General features: G+C 41.3%; 1 protein-coding gene across 1 annotated transcript in view; it reads right to left on the minus strand.

Moving 5' to 3' along the window:
* Positions 1-1,176: 1,176 nt before the first annotated feature.
* LOC122539925 (beta-1,4 N-acetylgalactosaminyltransferase 2-like) overlaps positions 1,177-23,575 on the minus strand; it is a 76,152-nt gene continuing 53,753 nt past the window's right edge. The window contains exons 4-9 of the mRNA XM_043675122.1: positions 20,129-20,235; positions 20,000-20,037; positions 11,264-11,444; positions 6,413-6,499; positions 6,130-6,317; positions 1,177-1,369 (exon numbers count right to left, since the gene is read on the minus strand). Coding sequence (XP_043531057.1) covers positions 1,202-1,369; positions 6,130-6,317; positions 6,413-6,499; positions 11,264-11,444; positions 20,000-20,037; positions 20,129-20,235 — 769 coding nt within the window. The 3' untranslated portion in view covers positions 1,177-1,201. The remainder of the gene's footprint in view (positions 1,370-6,129; positions 6,318-6,412; positions 6,500-11,263; positions 11,445-19,999; positions 20,038-20,128; positions 20,236-23,575) is intronic.

Raw genomic sequence — 23,575 nt, forward strand, 5'->3', positions numbered from 1 at the left:
CATAAAATGAGGTAGGATGGGCGTGCTCAGCCATTCCTGCCTCAAAGCATCGCAAAGTTACAGCTCACAAATCCACGTTTCCTCAGACTCCACTTTGAGAAGGCTTGGTCTTGGTTTTCCTCTTTTGAATAGGTTTAAAGAAGCAGATACTTGTGTAGTATCCTCCCGTCCTTCCCCACTTTCTCCCTCACTTCCTTGTTTCCTTCTTCCTTTCCTTCTTCTTTTCTTTCCATTGTTCCTCTCTTTCTTCTTCCTTCTGTCACTCCCTTCCTTCTTTTCATCCTCCACCCTCCTTTCCTTCTTTTTTCCAACTTCCCTCCCTTCCTACCTCTTTTTCTCTTTTCAAACTTCTTGTCTTCCACCCTCCTTCCCTTTCACTCTGCTTCCCTCACTTCCTACATTCCTTCTTCATTCCTTCCTCCCATCGTTCATCCCTTCCTCAAACATTATGAGGTAAGAGCCTCCAAAAACGGGTTTCTGAAACGTCCTGCATTTTTCTCTGCAAATGACAGACTAGCAGCAGTTATGTAAGAACATCTTCAGCGCAAGGTTGTAACTGAGTTAAGTCCTAGTGGTGACTGGGGGTTGGGAGAGATGCAAGTTCAGTGTGTCTGATTTTGAGGTAGAGTGATGGTGGTCAGGATATTAGGCTGAAAAGTAAAATCCCTTTTCCTTGTTGACCAAAAGCAACAAATAAAGGCATGAATTCACTGTTTCCTGCCTCCTTTTAAAGAAATTCCTGGAAAAACAATGAATCTTAAAATAATGAAATAGCCAAGCTTGTCCTGAGCAGAATTGATCACAGTCATTTCTCCCACCTTTGCCAAAACTGGGAATAGCTGGATCCAAGATAAGTTGAGACCCCATTTCAGTTTTTCAGCTTTTTAATCTTTTAGCTGAATGAAACCCATCCTTTCTTTGTGTGTGAGATAAATGAAACATTGATAAAATTAATCTCAAGCTTTAACCTATGATTGACTCGGAGCTCTAGAGTGGAAATCATTTTTGTGACTAAACATGAAGAAAACATTGATCTCTATATTTTCAAAGAAGTGAGGGAGGCAGAGTGAAAGGAAAAGAGGGTGGAGGACAAAAAAAGGAAGGGAGTGACAGAAGGAAGAAGAAAAGGAGGAACAAAGGAAAGAAAAAAACATGCTTCAAACTAAATTGTCATCAGGTTGAAATATTTCAGAAAATTCTTTCACTTTCCATCCAGTTCCATTCTTACCAAGTCCAAGTTTGTGTTTTCTAATACTTCCAATAACTTTTCCACTTTTGTCTGTTTTGTGAATAAAAAATCTTCATCCACCCAAAGAAGGTATTTAGTTGTGACCTGAGAAGCTGCCAAGTTTCTTCCAGCAAACCATCCCTGTGCAGAATAAAATGGCAAGAGTTTCAGAATCAATAAATGAGGAGAATTTGCTTTCTTGAAATTGGAAGCCTTACCGCTACACTTTTTGAGGGTTAATTTTTATTGATTTAAGAGCTCAGGATTTCCTTCAATAAAGCTGTATTACCTTTCTTTTCTGTTCATCCTAGATTATCTCCTCATGTATCTTGCATACAGATTGTGGTGGCTGCAATTGTTATGTCATTGATCTAAGTACAAAGACATTGTATAAGGAGAAAACAGCAACAGCAAACATCAGCTGCAGTTGCATAGCATCTGGAGATTGAGGCAGCAAGTGAAAATCCATCCAGAGGAGAATATTGAATCCCCACATATATTGGTCTCACCATCATTGTCCTTAGTTGTCGAAGAGTAAGGCTATTTTACACTGTCATCACTAAATTGTGTCACCTGCTGGAGCAGGAATTAGGCTTAGAAGGAGTCACAGCTACCCTGAATCATTATGTCAGCAATTCATTTCAATGACCAACCTCCACCAATCCTCCATCCATAAAATGCATGTGGGGTGTAACTGATGCCAGTTTGCCATGAGTGCAGATTTTCATATACTTCATCCATGAGGAAGAGAAATGGGATTCTCCACAGTTTCAGTCTTCCCCAGATTCAAGGTGTTATTGACTGAACCCACATTGATTTGAGTGTGAACTATCACTAACCTGCAGAGTTCACCTACCAAGAAAGCTTTCACTCAAATTACGATTGCATCAATTAACATGGGAGCTGCAATGACTCTTCCATATTGGAGAACTAAGAGCATCCTTCCAAGGTCCATGGGATGGCTGCTGGGAGACAAGAGGTCACCCCTCCAAACATGGCTCATGACATCTTTATGAAATCCTCAGACAAACTCAGGATGAAGATGCAATGCTGCTCATGCTTTGACCATGGCTATGTTGGAATAGACAAGAGACCTCCTTAAGATGAGACTGACAAAGTAGATAAAGTACTAAACAAAACCATCAGACAAAAAAAAAATCACATGAAGTTCCACTTCCAAATGCCTGTCAAACATGAAATTTGTATTTTCAAATCCACACAGCGCTCCCCTGCCCTGTCAACCCCGCAAAATTCCCCATCGCTGGATTCTTGTCCAACCCTACAATCCAATGAGATCTTGGTGCATGTCAAATTTGGACTGTTGCACAAACTCAATTTTAATTGTACCATCATTGACAGCCATTTCCAAAACAGACTATAATCATTCTCTGTCTGGGTTGTTTTTTGAGTTGTTTATTCAGCTTTCTAGTTAGTGATTTTTGTGTATCTTTATGCCACATGATGATAGTTATGTTTGAGTAAGACTGGTTCAAGAACAGACAAGTCAAAGACAGTTTTCAGGCTTATTCTTCCAAGTAACACTGTTCACTGAAGCTCATACTAAATACTATCATAGATGATAATTTTATACCAGATTCAAAATTATATTAGGTAATCAATAATCCATCTTCTGTGACTGTTGATGACCACATGCTGTGTCTCTGTCAGTGAGTTATACTCTGCTTTGTTTCACAAAGTCAAAAAGTGTGGCACTGGAAAAGCACAGCAGGTCAGGCAGCATCTGAAGAGAAGGAGAGTCGGCATTTCGGGCGTAAGCCCTCCATCAGGAATGTGGGGAGTCTGAAAGGGGATGAGAGATAAATAGGAGAGGGGTGTTGGGCTGGGGGGAAGGTAGCTTGGAAGGCTATAGGTAGATGCAGGTGGAGTGATGGTGATAGGTCGGAATGGAGGGTGAAGCGGATAGGTGGGAAGAAAAATGAACAGGTAGGACAGTTCAAGAGGGCAGACATTGATGAGTGTGTTTGGAGGGTCCCAAGGCGGAAGATGAGGCGTACTTCCTCCAGGCATCGGGTGGTTTGGATTTGGCGGGAGGAGGAGGCCCAGGACCTGCATGTGCTTGGTGGATTGGGAGGGGGAGTTGAAGTTGTTGGCTGTGGGGTGGTGGGGCTGTTGGGTGCGTATGTTTCGGACATGTTCCCTGAACCATTCCGAAGTTGGTGTCCTGTCTCTCCAATATGGAGGAGACCTCATTGAGAGCAATGGGCACAGTAGATGAGGTGTTTGGATGTGTACGAAAATCTTTGCTGGATGTGGAAGGATGCTTTGGGGCCTTGGATGGTGGTGAGGGGGGAGGTACGGGTGCAGGTTGTACACCTCTTGCGGTGGCAAGGGACTGTGCCGGGAGTGGACGGTGGGTTAGTGGGTGATGTGGACCTAATGAGGGAATCACGGAGGGAACAGTCTCTGCAGAATGCTGATAAGGATGGGAAGGGAACTATATCTCTGGTGATGGGGTCTGATTGTAGGTGGCAGAAAGGGCGGAGTGTGATGCGTTATACCTGGCGATTAGTGGGGTGGAAGGCTCTATCCTTGTTGTAGTTGGAGGGGTGGAGTTCAAGGGGAGAGATGCGGGAAGTGGAGGAGATGTGCTGGAGGACATTGTTGACCATGTGGGAGGGGAAATTGTGGTCCTTGAAGTAGGAGCCACCGTGGATGTTCTGGAGCAGAATTGTTCATCCTGGGAGCAGATGCAGTGAAGGCAGTAAAATTGGGAGTAAGGAATAGCATTATTACAAGAGACAGGGTGGGAGGAAGTGTTGCCCAGATAGCTGTGGGAGTTGGTGGGTTTGAAGTAGTTGCCTGTGTTGAGCCTGTCACTGGAAATGGAGATGGAGAGGTCCAGGAAGGGGACAGAGGTGTCTGAGATGGCCGAGGTGAACCTGAGGTCAGGATGGAAGGTGTTCATGAAGTTGATGAACTGTTAAACCTCCACAAGCCTCATGTCCCCTCCTCCCACCTTATCCCAGATCCAACTCTCCACCACCCTCTTGAACTGTCCTACCTGTACATCTTCCTTCCCACCTACCCGCTCCACCCTCCGCTCCAAACTATTACCATCACCACCCACCTTCATCTGCCTATCGTCTTCCCAGCTACCTCCTCCCTCCTCCCATTTATCTCTCAGCTCCCTTGGGAACCCCCACCCCACATTCATGAGGGAGGGCTTATGCCTGAAACATCACTATCCTTCTCCTTGGATGCTGCCTGACCTGTTGGGTTTTTCCAGCATCACACCTTTGAATCTGATCTCCAGCGTTTGTTTGACAGAGTGTTCCATACAAGTTATTTTAATGCCACCCACATTGTGCTATTCATACCCCAGTGATGTGCAGTTCTGTAAAATCATAGCAAGAGTACTCCATGGCTCAAATATCCTTATATGACCATAAATATCTCTGCTTAGCAAATATGGACTTGCCCAATGATCTTTCTTCTTTTTGTTTGTTACAATTTCCATTATACAGTTCTAGTTTTTTTTTCCTTCTTAAATATATGAAAGTTTCTTCGTGATTTTTAGATTTTGTTTTCGAGACTTCAAATTTGAGATAGTGTTCTTTTGGATTAATTTGGTCAATGTTCATTTTTTTCATAGCTCATGCTTGTTGCTACTGAAATATCCATTCTTTCTGGTAAATCTTTTTTTCTGTGATTACTACAAGTGCTTTCTCTTCTACAATGATGTTAGCATTCCCAGCCCATCCCCAATAAAAAGTGACCCGTTTGTATTCCAGGGTGACGTGGAAAAAGATAAGCAATAGATAGAACAAGATTTATGAGTGAACACAGTTTAGGGTTTGGACAGGAATGTATTTGTTCAGCAGATTTTGTAAAAGCATTTGATCAGGTTGACTGGATTAAATTCTAATCAGTGCTGAAAGAAAATGGAGTAGATCACAGGGATTGGTAACTCATTTTAAGGGGCAAACATCATCAGTAAGAATAACCAATGAAGAGTAATAAATGTGTTGAATTGGAAAAGGGCTTTGATGTTTCCATTTCCAGATTGGTTTTCATGGAAAGCAGCTCACATCTGAAGAATTCAGAACTTGAGATTTAATGTGATAGAATGGGAAGGTGTCTTTGTTTTTAATTAACTGAACATCTCAGAATAAATACCTCTTCCAATTCCCTAAACGTTATCTGTTGACTGGTTCAGTTAATGAACTGACCAATTGCTCCTGCTTTAGAGTTCCAGAAGGGGAAGTGGTACATCTCTCTGCGGTCTGAAGAAAGCCAATTTTATTTTCCCTCACCAGTCACTGTAAGCTGTTGCTTTTAACAACAAAGGCAGAGACTTTATAATTTGTGAGCCAGTTGCTCTGTGCCTCTTGCAAGGATGTGAAAGTACTTGGAGAAAAGAGATTGAAAAACAACAAATTCTGACAAACAAAATGATCATCTCAGCAAACCATGTGAACAGGGCCCATTGACTTGCCTTCCAGTTATTCCTTCTACCCAGAATGCAATATTTTTGTATGTTTGAATGGATATGCAGGGGGAGCTTTATAAGGGGGTTAGAGTTACAACTAGTCAAGTTATATATGCTCATAGTTGTTTGCCTGTAGATAGAATCTATTGATTTGTAAGAAATAGTCATTCTTGTTAAGTATAGAATCCTGGTCCGTTCTTCCTGTCAAACTGGGTTTAGAAAGGCAGGCAAATTGAGAATTTCACATACTGTTTTAAAATCTTTAACTTTTGTAATGACTCTGGGAGTATCAAAGCTCGATTTCCAGTATTCTGTACCTCATTAAGGTGTGACAGGCTAGAAATCAGCAATGTTGTCATATAATATCAAATTGTTGAATTGTGCTTTCAAATCGAACTTCTGTTTCAAGCCTGTATAAAATATAAATCGAATACAGAAATCTTTATTTTACTTTTGCAAATGGCATGATGTATTGTTCAATGTGGGGTCCTTCAATTTTTTCAGGAACTTCACTGTCGTCTGCAATTATTATCGTCATGTTTGGGTAAAAGCTCCGAATGCTGTCTATCAAGATTCGAAGCTTATGATATCTTAAAAATGTCTTTGTTGTAATGGTTACCAAGGAATTGATGTCACTGTCTGGAATAAGGAAAGATAATCTAAGTTAGTTAGAGAAACAGATTTTATTTAAACATATTGATCGAATCTCTAAGGTTTATTAAAACCAAGTTTACCTGGTCCAGGATCAAACAACCGTGGCATTGGGGGCTGCCTGATAATAATCGGAAATTCAGCAACATGTTCTTCAAACTGAAAAGACACTTTTGTAAAGATAAAACAAAATGCAAATTATGTTCAAAACAATACGTTTTCCAAGTAGGAGATATATGAAAATTCACTGACCGATTTTAACAAAAAAAAAGCAGAAAACATTTAAGGCTTGCAACAACTGATTTTTTTTATTCCTTCATGGGTGTGAGTATCACTGGCTGGGCTAGCATGTATTGTAACAATAACTAACTGCCCAATGGGGACAGTGAGCTGCCTTATTGAACCATTGCAGCTCTTGGGCTGTGAGATATCAATGGTCCCGTTCGGAACAGAGTTCCCAGATTTTGATCCAGTAACATTGAGGGAATAGTGATATAGTTCCAAGCCAGGAGAGTGAGTGGTTTGGAGGGGAACTTGCAAGTTGTGGTGTTCCCATATGCTTGCCCTTCTCAATGGTCGAGGTTGCAGGTTTCGAAAGTGCTGTTGGAAAAGCACGGTAAGTTACTGCAATGCACTTTGTCGATGGTACACACTGCTGCTACTGTCTGTCAGATGGGGAGGGAGTGAATGTTGAAGATTGTTGTTGAGATTCCAATCAAGGGCTGCTTTGGCCTGACTGGTACAGTGAAGTCAGCAGCCAACATGCACCAGTGCAAACCGAGCTGAATGTCAATCAGTAGGTTATTCCTTTGCAAGTGCCACTTGATATCACTGTCAACAATCTCTTTCATTACTTTGCTGTTGATGGGTAGATGGCTGATGCAGTGATAATTGACCAGGTTGGGTTTCAGCTGTTTTTATACACAGGACATACCTGGGGAAATTTCCACACTGTCAATGTTACAGACGTGCTGGAAAATTTTGCTAGTTCTGGAATACAAACCTTCATTGATAGTGTTAGAAAGTTGTTGAGGGCCAGTGATGTCAGCCAATTCTTGATATAAAGTGAAATGAATTGAATCTGATGATGATTTATATCTGTGCCATTGGGAAAGGAAGGATATTTCTGGATCTTCCAAGCAAGACATGTTATCCTCAGACTATTATTACAACTATCCTCCTCATCGTGAAATGTTGGCTATTTTATTACAGAATAGATCATTTTTGTCATGACCATCCACCCTCTTGTTCCTTTTTGGACTGCCAGGCTAATGTTTTACAAAATATTTTGTCTCAATTGATCCTAAGTTTGAGCTCTTTCCGCAAGAATGAATGAATGAGATAACTTTAGCACCAGTTTCATGATAAAACTTTTGAGTATGCAGCCATGAGGGCTATAAAAAGCTCCTTCTTCATGCCTCCCCGAGCAACGTCAATAAGAGTGACATGGGTAGCAAACAGGAAACATGCCAAACCCTATCAGTCATTGGTACAGTATATTGGAATGCCAATGGGTGTCCAGTCATGGGATAGTGACTTAAACCACTTAATTGACTTGCAATATTCCAGTTTGAAAAGTATGTTTTTGTTTTCTTGAATCATGTCTTCCTTTTTCTGGTGGATATTTAGTTGGTCATGAAAGCTGAAGATGCTTACACACTCATTTCACTGACCTTAATGTTTGGGATCTGTAGTAAATGGTGCATCTGCTGATATTTTGCTATATGAGGTACTATATGAGTGAATTGGTCCAGGAACAGAAACTACTTCAAAATGCTTTGCCTGTATAGTGAGTGTTTATGTGATGAAGATTTAGAGTCACGGATAAAGATGTGCACGGAAACAGTCCCTTCGGTCCAACCTGTCAATGCCAACCAGATATCCCAACCCAATCTAGTCCCACCTGGCAACACCCAGCTCATATCCCTCCAAACCCTTCTTACTCTTATATACATCCAAATGCCTTTTAAATGTTGCAATTGTACCAGCCTCCACCACTTCCTCTGGCAGCTCATTCCATACACGTACCACCCTCTGTGTGAAAAGGTTGTCCCTTAGGTCTCTTTTATATCTTTCCCCTTACATCCCAAACTTATGCCCTCTAGTTCTGGACTTCCCCACCCCAGGGAAAAGACTTTGTCTATTTATCCTATCCATGCCCCTCATGATTTTATAAACCTCTATAAGGTCACCCTTCAGTCGCTGATGCTCCAGGGAAAACAGCCCCAGCCTATTCAACCTCTCCCGTTAGCTCAAATCCTCCAACCCTGGAAACATCCTTGTCAATCGTTTCTGAATCCTTTCAAGTTTCACAACATCTTTCCGGTAGGAAGGAGATCAGAATTGCACGCAATATTCCAATAGTGGCCTAACTAATGACCTGTACAGCCGCAACATTACCTCCCAACGCCTGTACGCAATACTCTAACCAATAAGGGAAAGCATACCAAATGCCTTCTTCACTATCCTATCTACCTGTGACTCTACTTTCAAGGAGCTATGAACCTGCAATCCAAGGTCCCTTTGTTCAGCCACACTCCCTAGGACCTTGCCATTAAGTGTATAAATCTTGCTAAGATTTGCTTTCTCAAAATGCAGCACCTCACATTTATCTAAATTAAACTCCATCTGCCACTTCTCAGCCCATTGGCCCATCTGGTCAAGATCCTGTTGTAATCTGAGGTAACCTGCTTCGCTGTCCATTACACCACCAATTTTGGTGTCATCTGCAAGCTTACTAACTGTACCTCTTATACTCACTTCCAAATCATTTCTATAAATGACGAAAAGTAGTTGACCCAGCACCGATCCTTGTGACACTCCACTGATCACATGCCTCCAGTCTGTAAAGCAACCCTCCACCACCAATCTCTGTCTTCTACCTTTGAGCCAGTTCTGTATCCAAATGGCTAGTTCTCCCTGCATTCCATAAGATCTAACCTTGCTAACCAGTCTGCCATGGGGAAACTTGTCGAGCGCCTTACTGAAGTCCATATAGATCACGTCCACAACCCTGCCCTCATCAATCCTCTTTGTTACTTCTTCAAAAAAAAGTCAATCAAGTTTGTGAGACATGATTTCCCATGCACAAAGCCATGTTGACTATCCCTAATCAGTCCTTGCCTTTCCAAACGCATGTACGTCCTGTCCCTCAGGATTCCCTCCAACAACTTGCCCATCACTGATGTCAGGCTCACCGGTCTATAGTTCCCTGGTTTGTTCTTACCACCTTTCTTAAACAGTGGCACTACGTTAGACAATCTCCAGTCTTCTGGCACCTCATCTGTGACTATCGATGATACAAATATCTCAGCAAGGGGCCCAGCAATCACTTCCCTAGCTTCCCACAGAGATCTGGGGTACACCTGATCAAATCCTGGGGATTTATCCACTTTTATGTGTTTCAAGATATCCAGCACTTTCTTCTCTGTAATATGGACATTTTTCAAGATGTCACCATCTATTTCCACACATTCCAAATCTTCCATGTCCTTTTCCTCAGTAAACACTAATGTAAAATACTTGTTTAGTATCTTCCCTATCGCCTGTGGCTCCACACAAAGGCCGCCTTGCTGATCTTTGAGGGGCCTTATTGTTTCCCTAGTTACCCTTTTGTCCTTAATGTATTTGTAAAAACCTTTGGATTCTCCTTAACTCTATTTGCCAAAGCTATCTCATGTCCCCTTTTTGTTCTCCTGATTTCCCTCTTAAGTATACTCCTACAGCCTTTACGCTCTTCTAAGGATTCACTTGATCTATCCTGTCTATACCTGACATCTGCTTCCTTCTTTTTCTTAACCAAACCCTCAATTTCTTTTGTCATCCAACATTCGTACACCTACCAGCCTTTCCTTTCACCCTAACAGGAATACACTGTCTCTGGACTCTTGTTATCTCATTTCTGAAGGCTTCCCATTTTCCAGCTATCCCTTTATCCGCGAACATCTGCCCCCAATCCACTTTTGAAAGTTTTTGCCTAATACCGTCAAAATTAGCCTTCCTCCAATTTAGAACTTCAACTTTTAGACCTGGTCTATCCTTTTCCATCACAATTTTAAAACTAATCGAATTAAAATGCTCCCCCACTGACACCTCAGTCACCTGCCCTGCCTTAATTCCCAAGAGTAGGTCAAGTTTGAAAACTTCTCAGTGTGGGTTTTGTGTTTTGTTTTGGGACATAATTACGTATTTACGGCCTGAACATTTGAAGGTGCCCCATAAATAAGATTAAAATTGGAGTTGTGTGGGAGGTGAAAATTTGAAGCGTGTATGGAATCTGGACTATCGCAGGGCAGGTGGAGGTTAGAGAGGTAGGCTTGAAGCCATACAGAGATTTGCAAACAAGGAGCAACATTTTAAAATCAAGAAACAGATGGACTGAAAGCCAAAGCAGGTCAATGATCAAAGAATGGTAAACTGGATATGGCAAAACTTGGGATTCTGGGAGAAGAAGTTTGGATCAACTCAATTTTATAAGGATGGAAGATGGAAGTCTGATGTGAGGCACTTTGGAGTCGGTAAGTCTAGAGGTAAATAAAGTCTATTGATAAACTGTCACGAGCCAGTGAGCAAAGGCAGTGGCAGGGATGAACAATGCAACTTTTATTAAAATTGATGTCTTGATGACTGGGGAGATCTGCATTCAGAACTTTGGCCAGTGCTAACTAGAAAATGAAGTTTCTGATTTACAAAGGGCAATCATTTTGTTAGCGAAAATTTCTTTTAGCATAGTGAAGCAATAATAACTGAAAATCCATCGGGGACTGAATGGCCAGTACTGCGCAGTAATGAAAATGAAGTTTGTTTTTGATGCATATGTCAGATAGGGAGTTTTGGAAACATTTGTCAGTTATGGGGTTGATTTCACCTTCATATTAAATGGAAAGGAATTTTGAGATTATATTAACAAATAAAACATTAAGTGCTGTACTTACCTATATCAACTGTATTGATATGGTATACTGTGCTTGTGTAAGTAATATATTTAAGCACAGCATTAATGAATTCCAAGTTTGGGCTTTTTAATATTAACTCTTTTTCACCTAATCCTTTCAACACACCATTGGGGACCTCAGCAATTGTGTTAAATATTCCTTGTGTAGCTGTTAGTTTCACCTAAATAACAAGAAAATAGATAATTAAGCTCACACAAATGCATAAAATGTGGTGTAGAGTTTGCGAGACATATCTGTAGAATGCTACAGATGCTTGTGCAACTGAGCATCTGGAAAAGATAGTGATACTTAAACTCTTTTGAGTAAATGATCACACTACTTATTATTTGAATAGAGTGTAAGTGAATGTCAATTATGGCTAAGTTGGGAGTACACTTGCTTCTGAGTTGCCTGCTTCAGATTCATACTCCACTTCCGGTCTTGAGTGCAACAAGTAATCCTGACACTCTGATAAAATACTGGGGGATTGCTGCATTGCTGGAATGTTGTCTTTTGATATTAGGTATTCAGTTAAGGTATCATCAACTTGCTTGAAGAGATATAAAATAACAAAGAACAGGTGTGTCATCTGTGATATTCTGATTAACATTTACCCCTAAACCTACATCACATTTATCTATATCAGCCTTGAACATACTTAACAACCCAGGATCTATAAGCCCTCTGTTGTAAGAACTCCACAGATTCCCTACTCTCTGAAAGAAGAAATTTCTAGTCATCTCTGTCCTATCTGGGAAACTCCTTACTCTGAGATTATGCTTTCTGACTCTAGAAGCTCCTAGACAATGGGAAAGAGCTTCTCAACATCTACACTGTCAAGCTGCCAAAGAATATTATATATTTAATGAAGTTACCTCTCATTCTTCTACATTTCAGTGAACACAGGCCCAACTTATTAAACTTATTAAGGGGAATGAAATTGTTCACAGCATTTCAGCTGTGGTCTAACCAGTGCCTTGTATAGTTTTAGCAAGATTTCCCTATTTTTATACTGATAGCCCTTTGAAATAAAGGCCAACATTCCATTTGCCTTCCCTATTACTTGCTAAAGTTGATAGTAGATATTTTTTGTGAAATTTAAGTACTACACCCAAGTCACTCTGTGCTGCAGCTGTATGCAGTCTTTCTCCATGTACGTAATATTCAGCTCCTCTATTGTTCCTGGCAAAATACATGTTCTCAGTTTATCCTTCATTATATTCCATCTGCCAGGTTTTCTCCTATTCACTCAACCTATTTATGTCCCTCTCTACACTCTGTTATTCTCCCACTTGCCCCCCCCCACCAAACTTTGTGCCTTCCGTAAACTTGGCAATAGCATATTAATTTACTTTATCCAAGTCGTTAGTGTATCTTCTAAATAATTTTGACACCAGTACTGATCTCTGTGGCACTTCACAAGTTCAAGATTGCTACCCTGTTTTCTGTTAATTAGCCAATCTTCTATCCATGCTAATACCACCGAAAACACCAAGGGCTTTCAGATTAAGTACGTTCAATATACTGTACCCAATCAAATGTCTTTTAGAAGTCCAAAGATATTACATCTCCTGGTTTCTCTTTAGCTATCCTGCTTGTTACATCCACAAATAATTTGAACAAATTTGTCAAGCACTATTTCCCCTTCATGAAGTCTTGCAGACTGTGCTTGGTTATATTATGTATTTCAAATGCTCCATTATAATCTGTGCAATAGACTCTAACATTTTCTCAACAACAGATGTCAAGTTAACTGGCCTATACTTACCTTACTTTTGTCTCTTTCCCTTTTGAATAAATGGGAAATTTTACAATCCGTGAGGACTTTTCCAGAATCTATGTACTCTTTGAAGATTACTACCAATGAATCCAATATCTCTGTAGCTCCAGCCTTTAATATCCTAGAATCCAACACATCAGGTCTTGGGTCTTATCAGCTTTTAGCTCCATTGACTTCCCTCTTATTTTTTTTTTCTAGTCTTACATAATGTATTTCTTGATCTTCCTTTTGCCCATTAATTATTTATTATTTCTTAAATGTTACTATGTTTTCTACAATGAAGATTGTTGAAAAATATTTATTCAACACCTCTGCCATTTCCTGGTTCCCCATGATTATTTTCCCAGCCTCATTATCGAAGTGGTCTTTGTTCTCATTAGCTCTCTTTTCTTTCTTAGATATTTAAAGAAACTCTTGCTGTCTTGATATTATTTGTTAGTTTTCCCTCATAGTTTATTTCCTACCTCTTTATTATTGTTTGTTTTGAAAGTTTCCCAATCCTCTGTTTACCACACATCTTTGCCACATTGTATGCTTTTTCTTTCAATTTGATGCTATTGTAATTGTTTACCCCCTTCTTACAATCCTCTTTTCTCAGTGGGATATGTCTTTGCGTTAAATGACAAAGCATCCCAACTGTGTCATGGTTGAACTATGACAGAGGAATATAAAAAGACTTCAATTAAATAGAAGTATTAATCAATGCAAGGAGTTGCCTGTCTATGACAGAAGGTAATCCAAGCAGAATAAAACTGGCTTTTTTCTCCTAACTTCCATGCATCCAACAGATTCCCTGCTTGGAATCAGTCTGAGGTGTATAAAATCATGAGGAGCATGGATAGGATAAATAGACAAGGTCTTTTCCCTGGACTGGGAGAGTCCAGAACCAGAGGGCATAGGTTTAGAATGAAAGGGGAAAGAGTTAGAAGGGACCTAAGAGGCAACTTGTTCACACAGAGAGTGGTGTGTGTATAGAATGAGCTGCCAGAGGAAGTGGTGGAGGCTGGTGCAATTACAACATTTAAAAAGGTATCTGGATGGGTATATGAATAGAAAGGGCTTAGAGGGATATGGGCCAAGTGCTGGCAAATGGGATTAATTTGGTTTAGGATATCTGTCAGCATGGACGCATTGGACCGAAGGTTCTGTTTCCATGCTGTACTTCTCTATGACTCTATGAGAAGATTGGCTTTCTTTTAAACGAACAGCCATTCAGAGCATTTAAAATCATTTTAAACAAACTGTAAACTGCTTTTCATCGCTGGATAAATATCCAATCCTTTGGATACAAGATTTTTGCACAAAGCTGGCTGGGTTCTCTCCTTCACGAAGGTGGACATGATCCATGTATACTTGCAATTGCAGTTAGGTGAGAATTTCCAGAAGTAGCCTCCTATTAATACCCATAAGGGTTTGTACCAATGTATGAGACTGCCATTTAGGGCATCATCAGCCTGTTCAATTTTTTAGCAGACGTTGGAGAACGTTGGGTGGGCGGCACGGTGGCACAGTGGTTAGCACTGCTGTCTCACAGCGCCAGAGACCCGGGTTCAATTCCCGACTCAGGCGACTGACTGTGTGGAGTTTGCACATTCTCCCCGTGTCTGCGTGGGTTTCCTCCGGGTGCTCCGGTTTCCTCCCACAGTCACAAAGATGTGCGGGTCAGGTGAATTGGCCATGCTAAAGTGCCCGTAGTGTTAGGTTAAAGGTAAATGTAGGGGTATGGGTGGGTTGCGCTTCGGCGGGTCGGTGTGGGCTTATTGGGCCGAAGGGCCTGTTTCCACACTGTAAGTAATCTAATCTAATCTAATCTAATCTAAAAAAAAATTTTGTAAGACCTACCTCAGGTCACCATTTACCTAGATGACTTTCTAATGCCAGGTAAAATTAATAAGGAACACTTAGAGAGCATGGGAATGGTCTTAAGCATTTATCCAAGGCAGACATACACCTAAAAAGGGAAGAATGTATGCTCCAAGTCCCCCAAGTGACCTACTTGGACTGCAGAGTCAACAAATTGGAAGAGAAAGGGAGGGTGATCAAAAATGCCCAGCTCCCACATCTGTCCTGGAGCTTGGATAAACTATTATAGAAAGTTCAAACATCACCTGGTCTCCATTCTGGCAGCTTTGTGTCAACTCTTTAAAAAAACGGTCAGCCTTGGAAGTGGTCGCAAAGACAAGCCATAGCTTTCAATGAAATAAAGAAACAGCTATCATTGTCTGAAGTGTTAGGATATTATGATCCCAAGAAAGACATGTGATGCCTCTCCATATAGAATTGATGTGGTATGAGCTCATAAGTGACCCAATGGAGAGGAATGCCCAATGGCGTATGCACCCAAGACTTAGCTAATGTGCTGTGTAAATGCACCAGTTAGAGAAGGAAGAATTGATGGTCAAATTCGGAGTCAGGAAGTTCCACCAATACCTTGATGGATGAAAATTTATGATAGTCACACACCACAAACTCATATTTGGTCTACTTAAAGAAGGCAAGGCAGTGCCGGTCATAGCTTTAGGCCACATTCAGTGGTGCGCTCCAATGCTAAATGTTTTTAATTACAAGTCAGAACACCGTCCAGGAGACTGAGTAGCAGATACATCACGGTGATACACTTAATGGAAGCTTCTGTCATGATATTAAATTTTCCAGACATGCTCCCAGTCACAACTGACAATGTCAGACTTTGGATATAGGGCCATGTGGTCATTTCAAAACTGAAATAGCTGGTGGGGAGATGGGGGAACCAAAGGGTCATCAGAACCAGAACTGAAATATTTTTGGACCTGGAGAGACTTGATCACCATTGAGGATGGTGTATTGTTACTGGGAGCAAGCGTGATTGTCTCAAGCAAAGGCCACTGACAGATACTGGATGGACTCCATCAGGATCATCCAGAAACCTCCAAAATGAAGATGTTGGTGAGAAGTTATATCTTGTGGCCAGGATTGGTTGCGTACGTAACCGCTTTGTTTTGGGGCAGTGCCCAGACAACCAACAAGGACAAACGTTATTGCCAGCAGCTCTCCCACATCCTTCGGAATGGTTAGGTAAACTGTGGACTTGGTTGCTAGTCAACAATGCAGGTCTTTCCATGGGTTCAATGGTCTTGGTCATGGTAGATGCCCACTCAAAGTGGCTGGATATGCACAGAGTTCATTCATCAAACATGACGATGATGAATGAAAAACTGCATGCATCTTTTTCAACAAATGGACTACCGGATGTGTTGGTCACAGATAATAGGCTATTGTCTACCAGCAGGAAGTCTGAGCATTTCCTAAAGTCAAATGGGATCCAACCAGTAAGGAGAGCTCCATATCACCCATCATCCACTGGTCTGACCGAAAGAGTAATCCAAATTCTGAAGGCAGACTTAAGGAAACAGCTTATAGCTCACTGAATACCAAACTGTTCCAGTTCCTATTTGGTTATAAGATCACCCCACATGCAGTTATAGGGATATCTCCATCTGACTTGCTAGTGGGGAGATGACTCTGCATCAGGTTAATTCTGATCTTTCCGGACATGCAGGGAGGGAGGGAAGGATGAAATGGCTTCAGGAATGCCAATCCAGACATAAGTGAGAGAGACGGTTTGTTACGGGGGAGCAATGTTTGGTGCAAGAATCGTGAAAAAGGCCCCACACAGGTAAGAGGCATGGTTGACGGGAGGTCAGAATCAGTGACATAGATAGTTCGGGTAGGTGTGATGGTCATGGACAAACATGCGGACCATATGAATTTGCAAATATTGCAGGAGCAAAACAAGCCTAAGTCCTCAGAACAGTTGGAAAAACTGCTGGAACCTATGGGTTCACCCATTCCATCAAGCATTGATGAGTTCTCTGAATCAGAGGTGAACATGATGGATGTAACAGCCTCGACAGCTTTGTCGCCGGAAGGCGAGAGTGAAATTCTGCCCAGATGCTCCTGGTGGAAGAGGTGAGCTCCCTTCCATTACTTCCTGCCCGGTCATGCTGAGTCAAAGGAACCTGCCCCAGTGCTGAAACGTCCCAAGAGGGTCTCCAAGATAAAGCACTGGTCAATGCCCTTGGACTCAGAGGGGGAGGGATGTAATGATTGTTACAAGATCTGCCAGGTGGACATCATAGAATAGGAGTCCCCTGATTTGGGCTCTTAATCTGATCCAATAAGAGAGCCCTGGCTGAGAGATAAAAACAGGAGTGTCAGAGATACTGCCACTCTGGTAGCTGACTCTGAAGAGGCAGTACTAAAGTCAAGGATGGTTCATGTGTAAATAAAGTGTAACTTGATGATGGAATATCAGCCTCTTGTGGAGTTATTTCGATATGATTTGGTTTTCGTCTTCCTTTGTCAAATGTGACAATTTGACACCAAATCATGGAGAGGAGGCACCCAGAATTGAAGGAGGAGTGAGAAAGAGAGAGAGGGAAAGATATAAAAAGTGAGAGAGTGGGATAGAGAGAGAGAGAGAGAGAGGGATAGAAAGAGAGAGAGACAGCACAAAGAAACAGGAAGACACAAAAGTAATATAAAATTATCATATGGGAATTGAATCTGGGCCTCTAGGCCTCGACGTAGGGACACTAACACTGCACCGTAAAAGGCCTTTTTATATGCCATTTAGTGGGTACAGTTTGATTCATTTCAAAGTAATAGTCAGATTTAACTGAGGATAATCAAGACATGTACACCAAAGTCTGATAAAGGAACGGCAAAGGAAAAAAGCATTGAGTCTTTGCTGTTGATACTGTTAATTGTGGTTTGAGAGTATAATTTCCTAAATGAATACTTTGAGTTGATATTCATCAAAGAGATGGAATTAGTGGAGGATGGTCTCAGGGAAGGGAGTGTTGAGTTTCTAAGCCAAGTTGCTACGAAGAAGGAAGAGGTGTTGTGCACCTTAAAAAGTATTAAGATAGATAGGTCCCCAGGTCCTGATGGGATCAATCCTGGAATATTGAGGGAGGCAAGAGAACAAATTGCTGGAGCATTGACAGAATCTTTGTATCTTCTTTGGCCACAGGTGAGGTCCCAGAGGACTGGAGAATAGCCAATGTTGCACCATTGTTTAAGAATGGTAGCAGGGAAATTGCAGGCCTGTAAGTGTCACATCTGGGATGGGGAAATCATTTGAAAAGATTCTCAGGGACAAGATCTATAAATATTTTGAAGCAAATGGACTTATTAGTGATAGAAACCATGGTTTTGTGCAGGGGAGGTTGTGCCTCACTAATTTGATCGAGTTTTTTGAGGAAGTGACAAAGATGATTTATGAGGGAAAAGTGGTTGATATTGTCTACATAGATTTCAGTAAAGCTTTTGACAATATCCTCATGGCAGACTGGTACAGAAGTCACATGGTATCAGGAGTGACCTGGCAAGATGGATGCTGAATTGGCTTCGTCACAGGAGACAGAGGGTAGCGGTGGAAGGATGCCTTTTGGATTAGAGGGCTGTGACTAGTGGTGTTCCACAGGGATCAGTGCTGGGACCTCATAAATTATTTGGAAGAAAACATAGCTAGTCTAATTAGTAAGTTTGCAAATGATGCAAAGAATGGTGGAGTTGAGGATGGTGAGGAGGATTGTCAGAGGGTACAGCAGGATATAAATTAATTGGAGGCTTGGGCAGAAAAATGGCGATGGAGTCTAATCCGGATAAATGTGAGGTGATGCATTTTGGACGGTCAACTCCAGGTGGAAATTCTGCCAGTGGATGGCAGAACTCTAAGGAATATTGATATGCAGAGGGATCTGGGTGGGAGGTCTACAGATCACTGAAGGTGGCAGTGCAGGTAGACATGGTAGTGAAAAAAGGCCTGTGGCGTGATTGCCTTCATTGGAAGGGAACATTGAGTATAAAGGATAGACAAGTTATGATGCAGCTTTGTAGAACTTTAATTAGGCCATGCTTAGAAAACAGTGTACAGTTCTCGTCACCACACTACCAGAAGGATGTGGATACTTTGGACACAGTACAGATAAGATTTACTATGGTGATGCCTGGTAAGGGGGATTTTAGCCATGCAGAAAGGTTGGCAAGACTGGGTTTATTTTCATTGGAATACAGGAGTTTGAGAGGTGACCTGATAGAAGTTTATAACATCATGAATGCCATGGAGAGAGTACAATGTATGAGGTTTTTTCCCAGATTGGAGGTGTCAGTTTCCAGGGTACACAGTTTCATGGTGCAAGAGAGGAACTTTCAAAGAGATGTGCGAGGCAATTTTTCACACAAAGAGTAGTGAGCGCCTGGACTGTGCTGCCAGAGGAAGTGGTGACAGCAAATAGATGACAAATACATGAATAAGGAGGGAATAGCAGGATATGGATCCTGTAAGTGAAGACAATTTTAGTATGGAAAGGCAAAATGTGTTGGCACAGGCTTGGAGAGATGAAAAGCTTACTTCTGTGCTGTATTGTTCTTTGCTCTTTGTTCTCTTAGTTCTACAATTTGCATGTGCAATCTGTTGTTTTCTTGCTGGCATTTTTAGTTGAATACAAATCAAGCTTTGTAAGGTGGACAGGCAAATTATTTTCAACTCATCAGGAAATGATACAAAAGTGAATAGTATTGAAATAATACTGAATATTTTTATCATGACATTTGCATCCATACTTCACTCATTTATTTGACTAATCCAAATATTGGATAATTCTATTCTTGATGTGAAAGTGAGTTTAATTAACAGGAATAGAATCTAATCTCATCTAAAAGGCAGTGTCTCTGACTCTCTCAGTAATACACTGTCGTTTTAGCCTTCATTACATGCCGAGACAAGGGCCTACCATCTTCTGATTCTGAAGTAAGAACACCTCTACTGAGCCTCGTCAGTCCATGTTGGACTTCCAGACACAGACGAGCAGTTTGAACATGGTGCAGGAAGCCTATCAGTACCAATGGAATTATTGCCAGGCATAATTTCATATCAAAAAAAACTTGAAAGAAACAAGAGATGTACCTACCGTATAGTTCTGTCTACCAAATGTAAACACACCCAAACCTAAAAGAAGAGATTGTATTTTATACAAAATGGGAAAGTAAAAAAAGAATAACATTCAATGCTTTCATGAAACTTAAGGTGATATTCTCACCTGGAATGACAATGGACTGCAGTGGCATTATTTCAACTCCATGGATAGGATAGCTTAGTGGGGAATTGGGTTGAGCTATGATTACCTTCTTCAAAGGTGAATCGATCCTGTGTAAAAATAGCTAATTATATACCACGTAGATATTTGTAATCAACCTGTTCAGATTGATAATGAACATACCTCTGAATCACCATGTATACCACTGATTTAATTTAACCTATTTTTCCTAATCAGGGTCTGTTCAGAGGTTTTATTACCATCTCTGGAGAAGGTGGGACTTGGACCTACGTTGCCTGGTACAGGGGTAGGGAGACCACCACTGTGCCACAAGGAGCCCCTTATGTACCACTTTTTCCTGAGACTCTCAGTCCACGGGTAGGAACACTACCACTCACCATTAGAAGACTCCTGGGTCCATTTTTTTCTCAAATCACCGGTATCATGTATATTTTTCATCTTTTGTAGTGCTGAAAAATGTCCTTTGTTATATATTTTTCCCAATCACCTGTGCTAATGTATATACATATATATTATAAGCATGTAAGTTAGCTGGCTGAACTGAAAGTTTGTTTTCAGACGTTTTGTCACCATACTAGGCAACATCATCAGTGAGAGTCTCTGGTGAAGTGCTGGTGGTATGTCCCGCCTCTTTATTTCTAGGTTTTGGTTTCTTAAGGTGGGTGCTGTCATTTCCAGTTCTTTTTTTCAAGGGCTGGTTGATGTGTTTATTGATGGAATTCTGGTTAGAATGCCATGCCTCTAAGAATTCTCATGGTGTCTTTGTTTGGCCTGTCCTAGGATGTGTGTGTTGTCCCAGTCAAAGAGGTGTCCTTCTTTGTCTGTACGTATGGAAACTAGTAATTTTGGGTCAGTCTTTTGGTGGCCAATTGGTGTTTATGTATCCTGATGGCAAGTTCCTGCTTGTTTGTCCAATGTAGCGTTTTTTAATAGTTCTTGCATAGTATTTTGTTAATAACGCAAATGTTGCTGGTATCAGCGAATGGATCCTTTAGGTTCATTAGTTGCTGTTTAAGTGTGTCGGCAGGTTTGTGGGCTACCATGATGCCAAGGGGTCTGATTAGTCTGGAAGTCATTTATCATATGCCTTTGATGTAAGGTAATGTGGCTATGGTTTTTGGTTGTGTGTATCTGCTTGTTCAGGTTTGTTTCTGAGGAATCGGTGAATTCTGTTTACTGGGCACCTGTTTTTCTTGAAAACATTGCAGAGAGATTTTTCTTCTGCTTTTGTAGTTCTTGGGTGCCGGAGTGTGATGTAGTTCATTGAAATAATGCCTTGATGCAGCTCTGTTTGTGGATGTTGGGATGATTGCTTCTGAAGTTAAGTATTTGGTTTGTGTGTGTTGTTTTTCTGTAGACGCTGGTTTGAAGCTCTCCGTTAGCTGTATGTTCAACTGTCACGTCTAGGAATGGGAGCCTGTTGTCATTCTCCTCCTCTTTTGTGAGCTAACTTACATATTTATCATCAACCTGAGCTACAAATCTTCTCAAAAATTGCTAATGTATGTATTATATATAGAACATAGAACAATACAGTGCAAAACAGGCCCTTCAGCCCTCGATGTTGCGCCAACCTGTGAACCATTCTCAGCTCGCCACCCCCCCACCCTACATTATCCCCTCCCATCATCCATGTGCTTATCCAAGGATTGTTTAAATCTCCCTAATGTGCCTGAGTTAACTACATTGGCAGACAGGGCATTCCTGCCTCTGACATCTGTCTTAAATCTGTAACACCTCAATTTGTAGATCTGTCCCCTCATACAAGCTGACATCATCATCCTGGGAAAAGACTTTCACTGTCTACCCTCTCTAGTCCTCTGATCATCTTGTATGTCTCTATCAAATCCCCTCTTAGACTTCTTCTTTCCAATGAGAACAGACCCAAGTCTCTTAGTCTTTCCTCATAAGACCTTCCCTCCAGAGCAGGCAACATCTTGGTAACTCTCTTCTGCACCTTTTCCAATGCTTCCACATCCTTCCCGAAATATGGTGACCAGAACTGTACACAATATTCCAAGTGTGGCCGCACTAGCGTTTTGTATAGTTGCAGCATGATATTGCGGCTCCGGAACTCAATCCCTCTACCAATGAAACCTAACACACTGTTTGCCTTCTTAACAGCACTATCAACTTGGGCGGCAACTTTCAGGGATCTATGTACATGGACTCCAAGATCCCTCTGCACATCCACACTACCAAGAATCTTTCAATTGACCCAGTACTTTGCCTTCCTGTTATTCTTCCCAATGAGCATCACCTCACATTGAACTCCATTTGCCACCTCTCAGCCCAATTCTGTAGTTTATCCAAGTTTTCCTGTAACCTGTAACATTCTTCCAAAATGTCCACTACTGCACTGACTTTAGTGTCATCTGCAAATTTACTAATCCATCCATCTATGCCTGTGTCTAAGGCATTTATAAAAATGACAAACAGCAGTAGTCCCAAAAAAGATCCTTGTGACACACCACTAGTAACTGGACTCCAGGCTGAACATTTTCCAACAACCACCACTCGCTGCCTTATTTCAGAAAGCCAGTTTCTAATCCAAACTGCTAAATCTCCCTCAGTCCCATGCCTCGGCATTTTCTCCAACAGCCTACCACGTGGAACCTTATCAAAGGCTTTACTGTAGTCCATGTATGCCACGTCAACTGCCCTACCCTCATCTACATGCTTGGTTACCTTCTCAAAAAAACTCAATGAGGTTTGTGAGACATAACCTGCCCTTGACGAAACCATGTTGACTATCTGAAATCAAATTGTTGCTTGCTAGATGATCATAAAGCTTATCTCTTATTGTCCTTTCCATAACCTCTCCTAAAACAGAAGTAAGGCTCACTGGTCTATAATTACCTGGGTCATCTCTACTGCCCTTATTGAACAAGGGCACAGCATTTGCAATTCACCATTCCTCTGGTACTAAACCTGTAGACAATGATGACTCAAATATCAAAGCCAAAGGCAATGCTGTCTCCTCCCTAGCTTCTCAGAGAATCCTCGGATGAATCCCATCTGGCCCAGGGGACTTGTCTAATTTCACTCCTTCTAGAATTGGTAACACCTGTTCGTAACTAACATTGATCCTTTCTAGTCTAATATCTCATACCTCATTCTTCTCCTCGACAATATTCTCCTTTTTCTGAGTGAAAACCAATGAGAAATGTTCGTTTAGCACCTCTCTGATATCCACAGGGTCCACATTCAACTTCCCACTTCTGTCTTTGAGTGGCCCTATTCCTATCCTAGTCATCCTTTTATTCCTCATATACCTATAGAAAGCTTAGGGTGTAGATTTGCTCGCTGAGCTGTAGGTTTGATATCCAGACATTTCATTACCTGGCTAGGTAACATCATCAGTGGCGACCTCCAAGTGAAGCGAAGCTGTTGTCTCCTGTTTTCTATTTAAAACTTTCTCCTGGATGG

The sequence above is a fragment of the Chiloscyllium plagiosum genome, chromosome 33 (genome assembly GCF_004010195.1).
Source record: "Chiloscyllium plagiosum isolate BGI_BamShark_2017 chromosome 33, ASM401019v2, whole genome shotgun sequence".
Classification (NCBI taxonomy): domain Eukaryota; kingdom Metazoa; phylum Chordata; class Chondrichthyes; order Orectolobiformes; family Hemiscylliidae; genus Chiloscyllium; species Chiloscyllium plagiosum.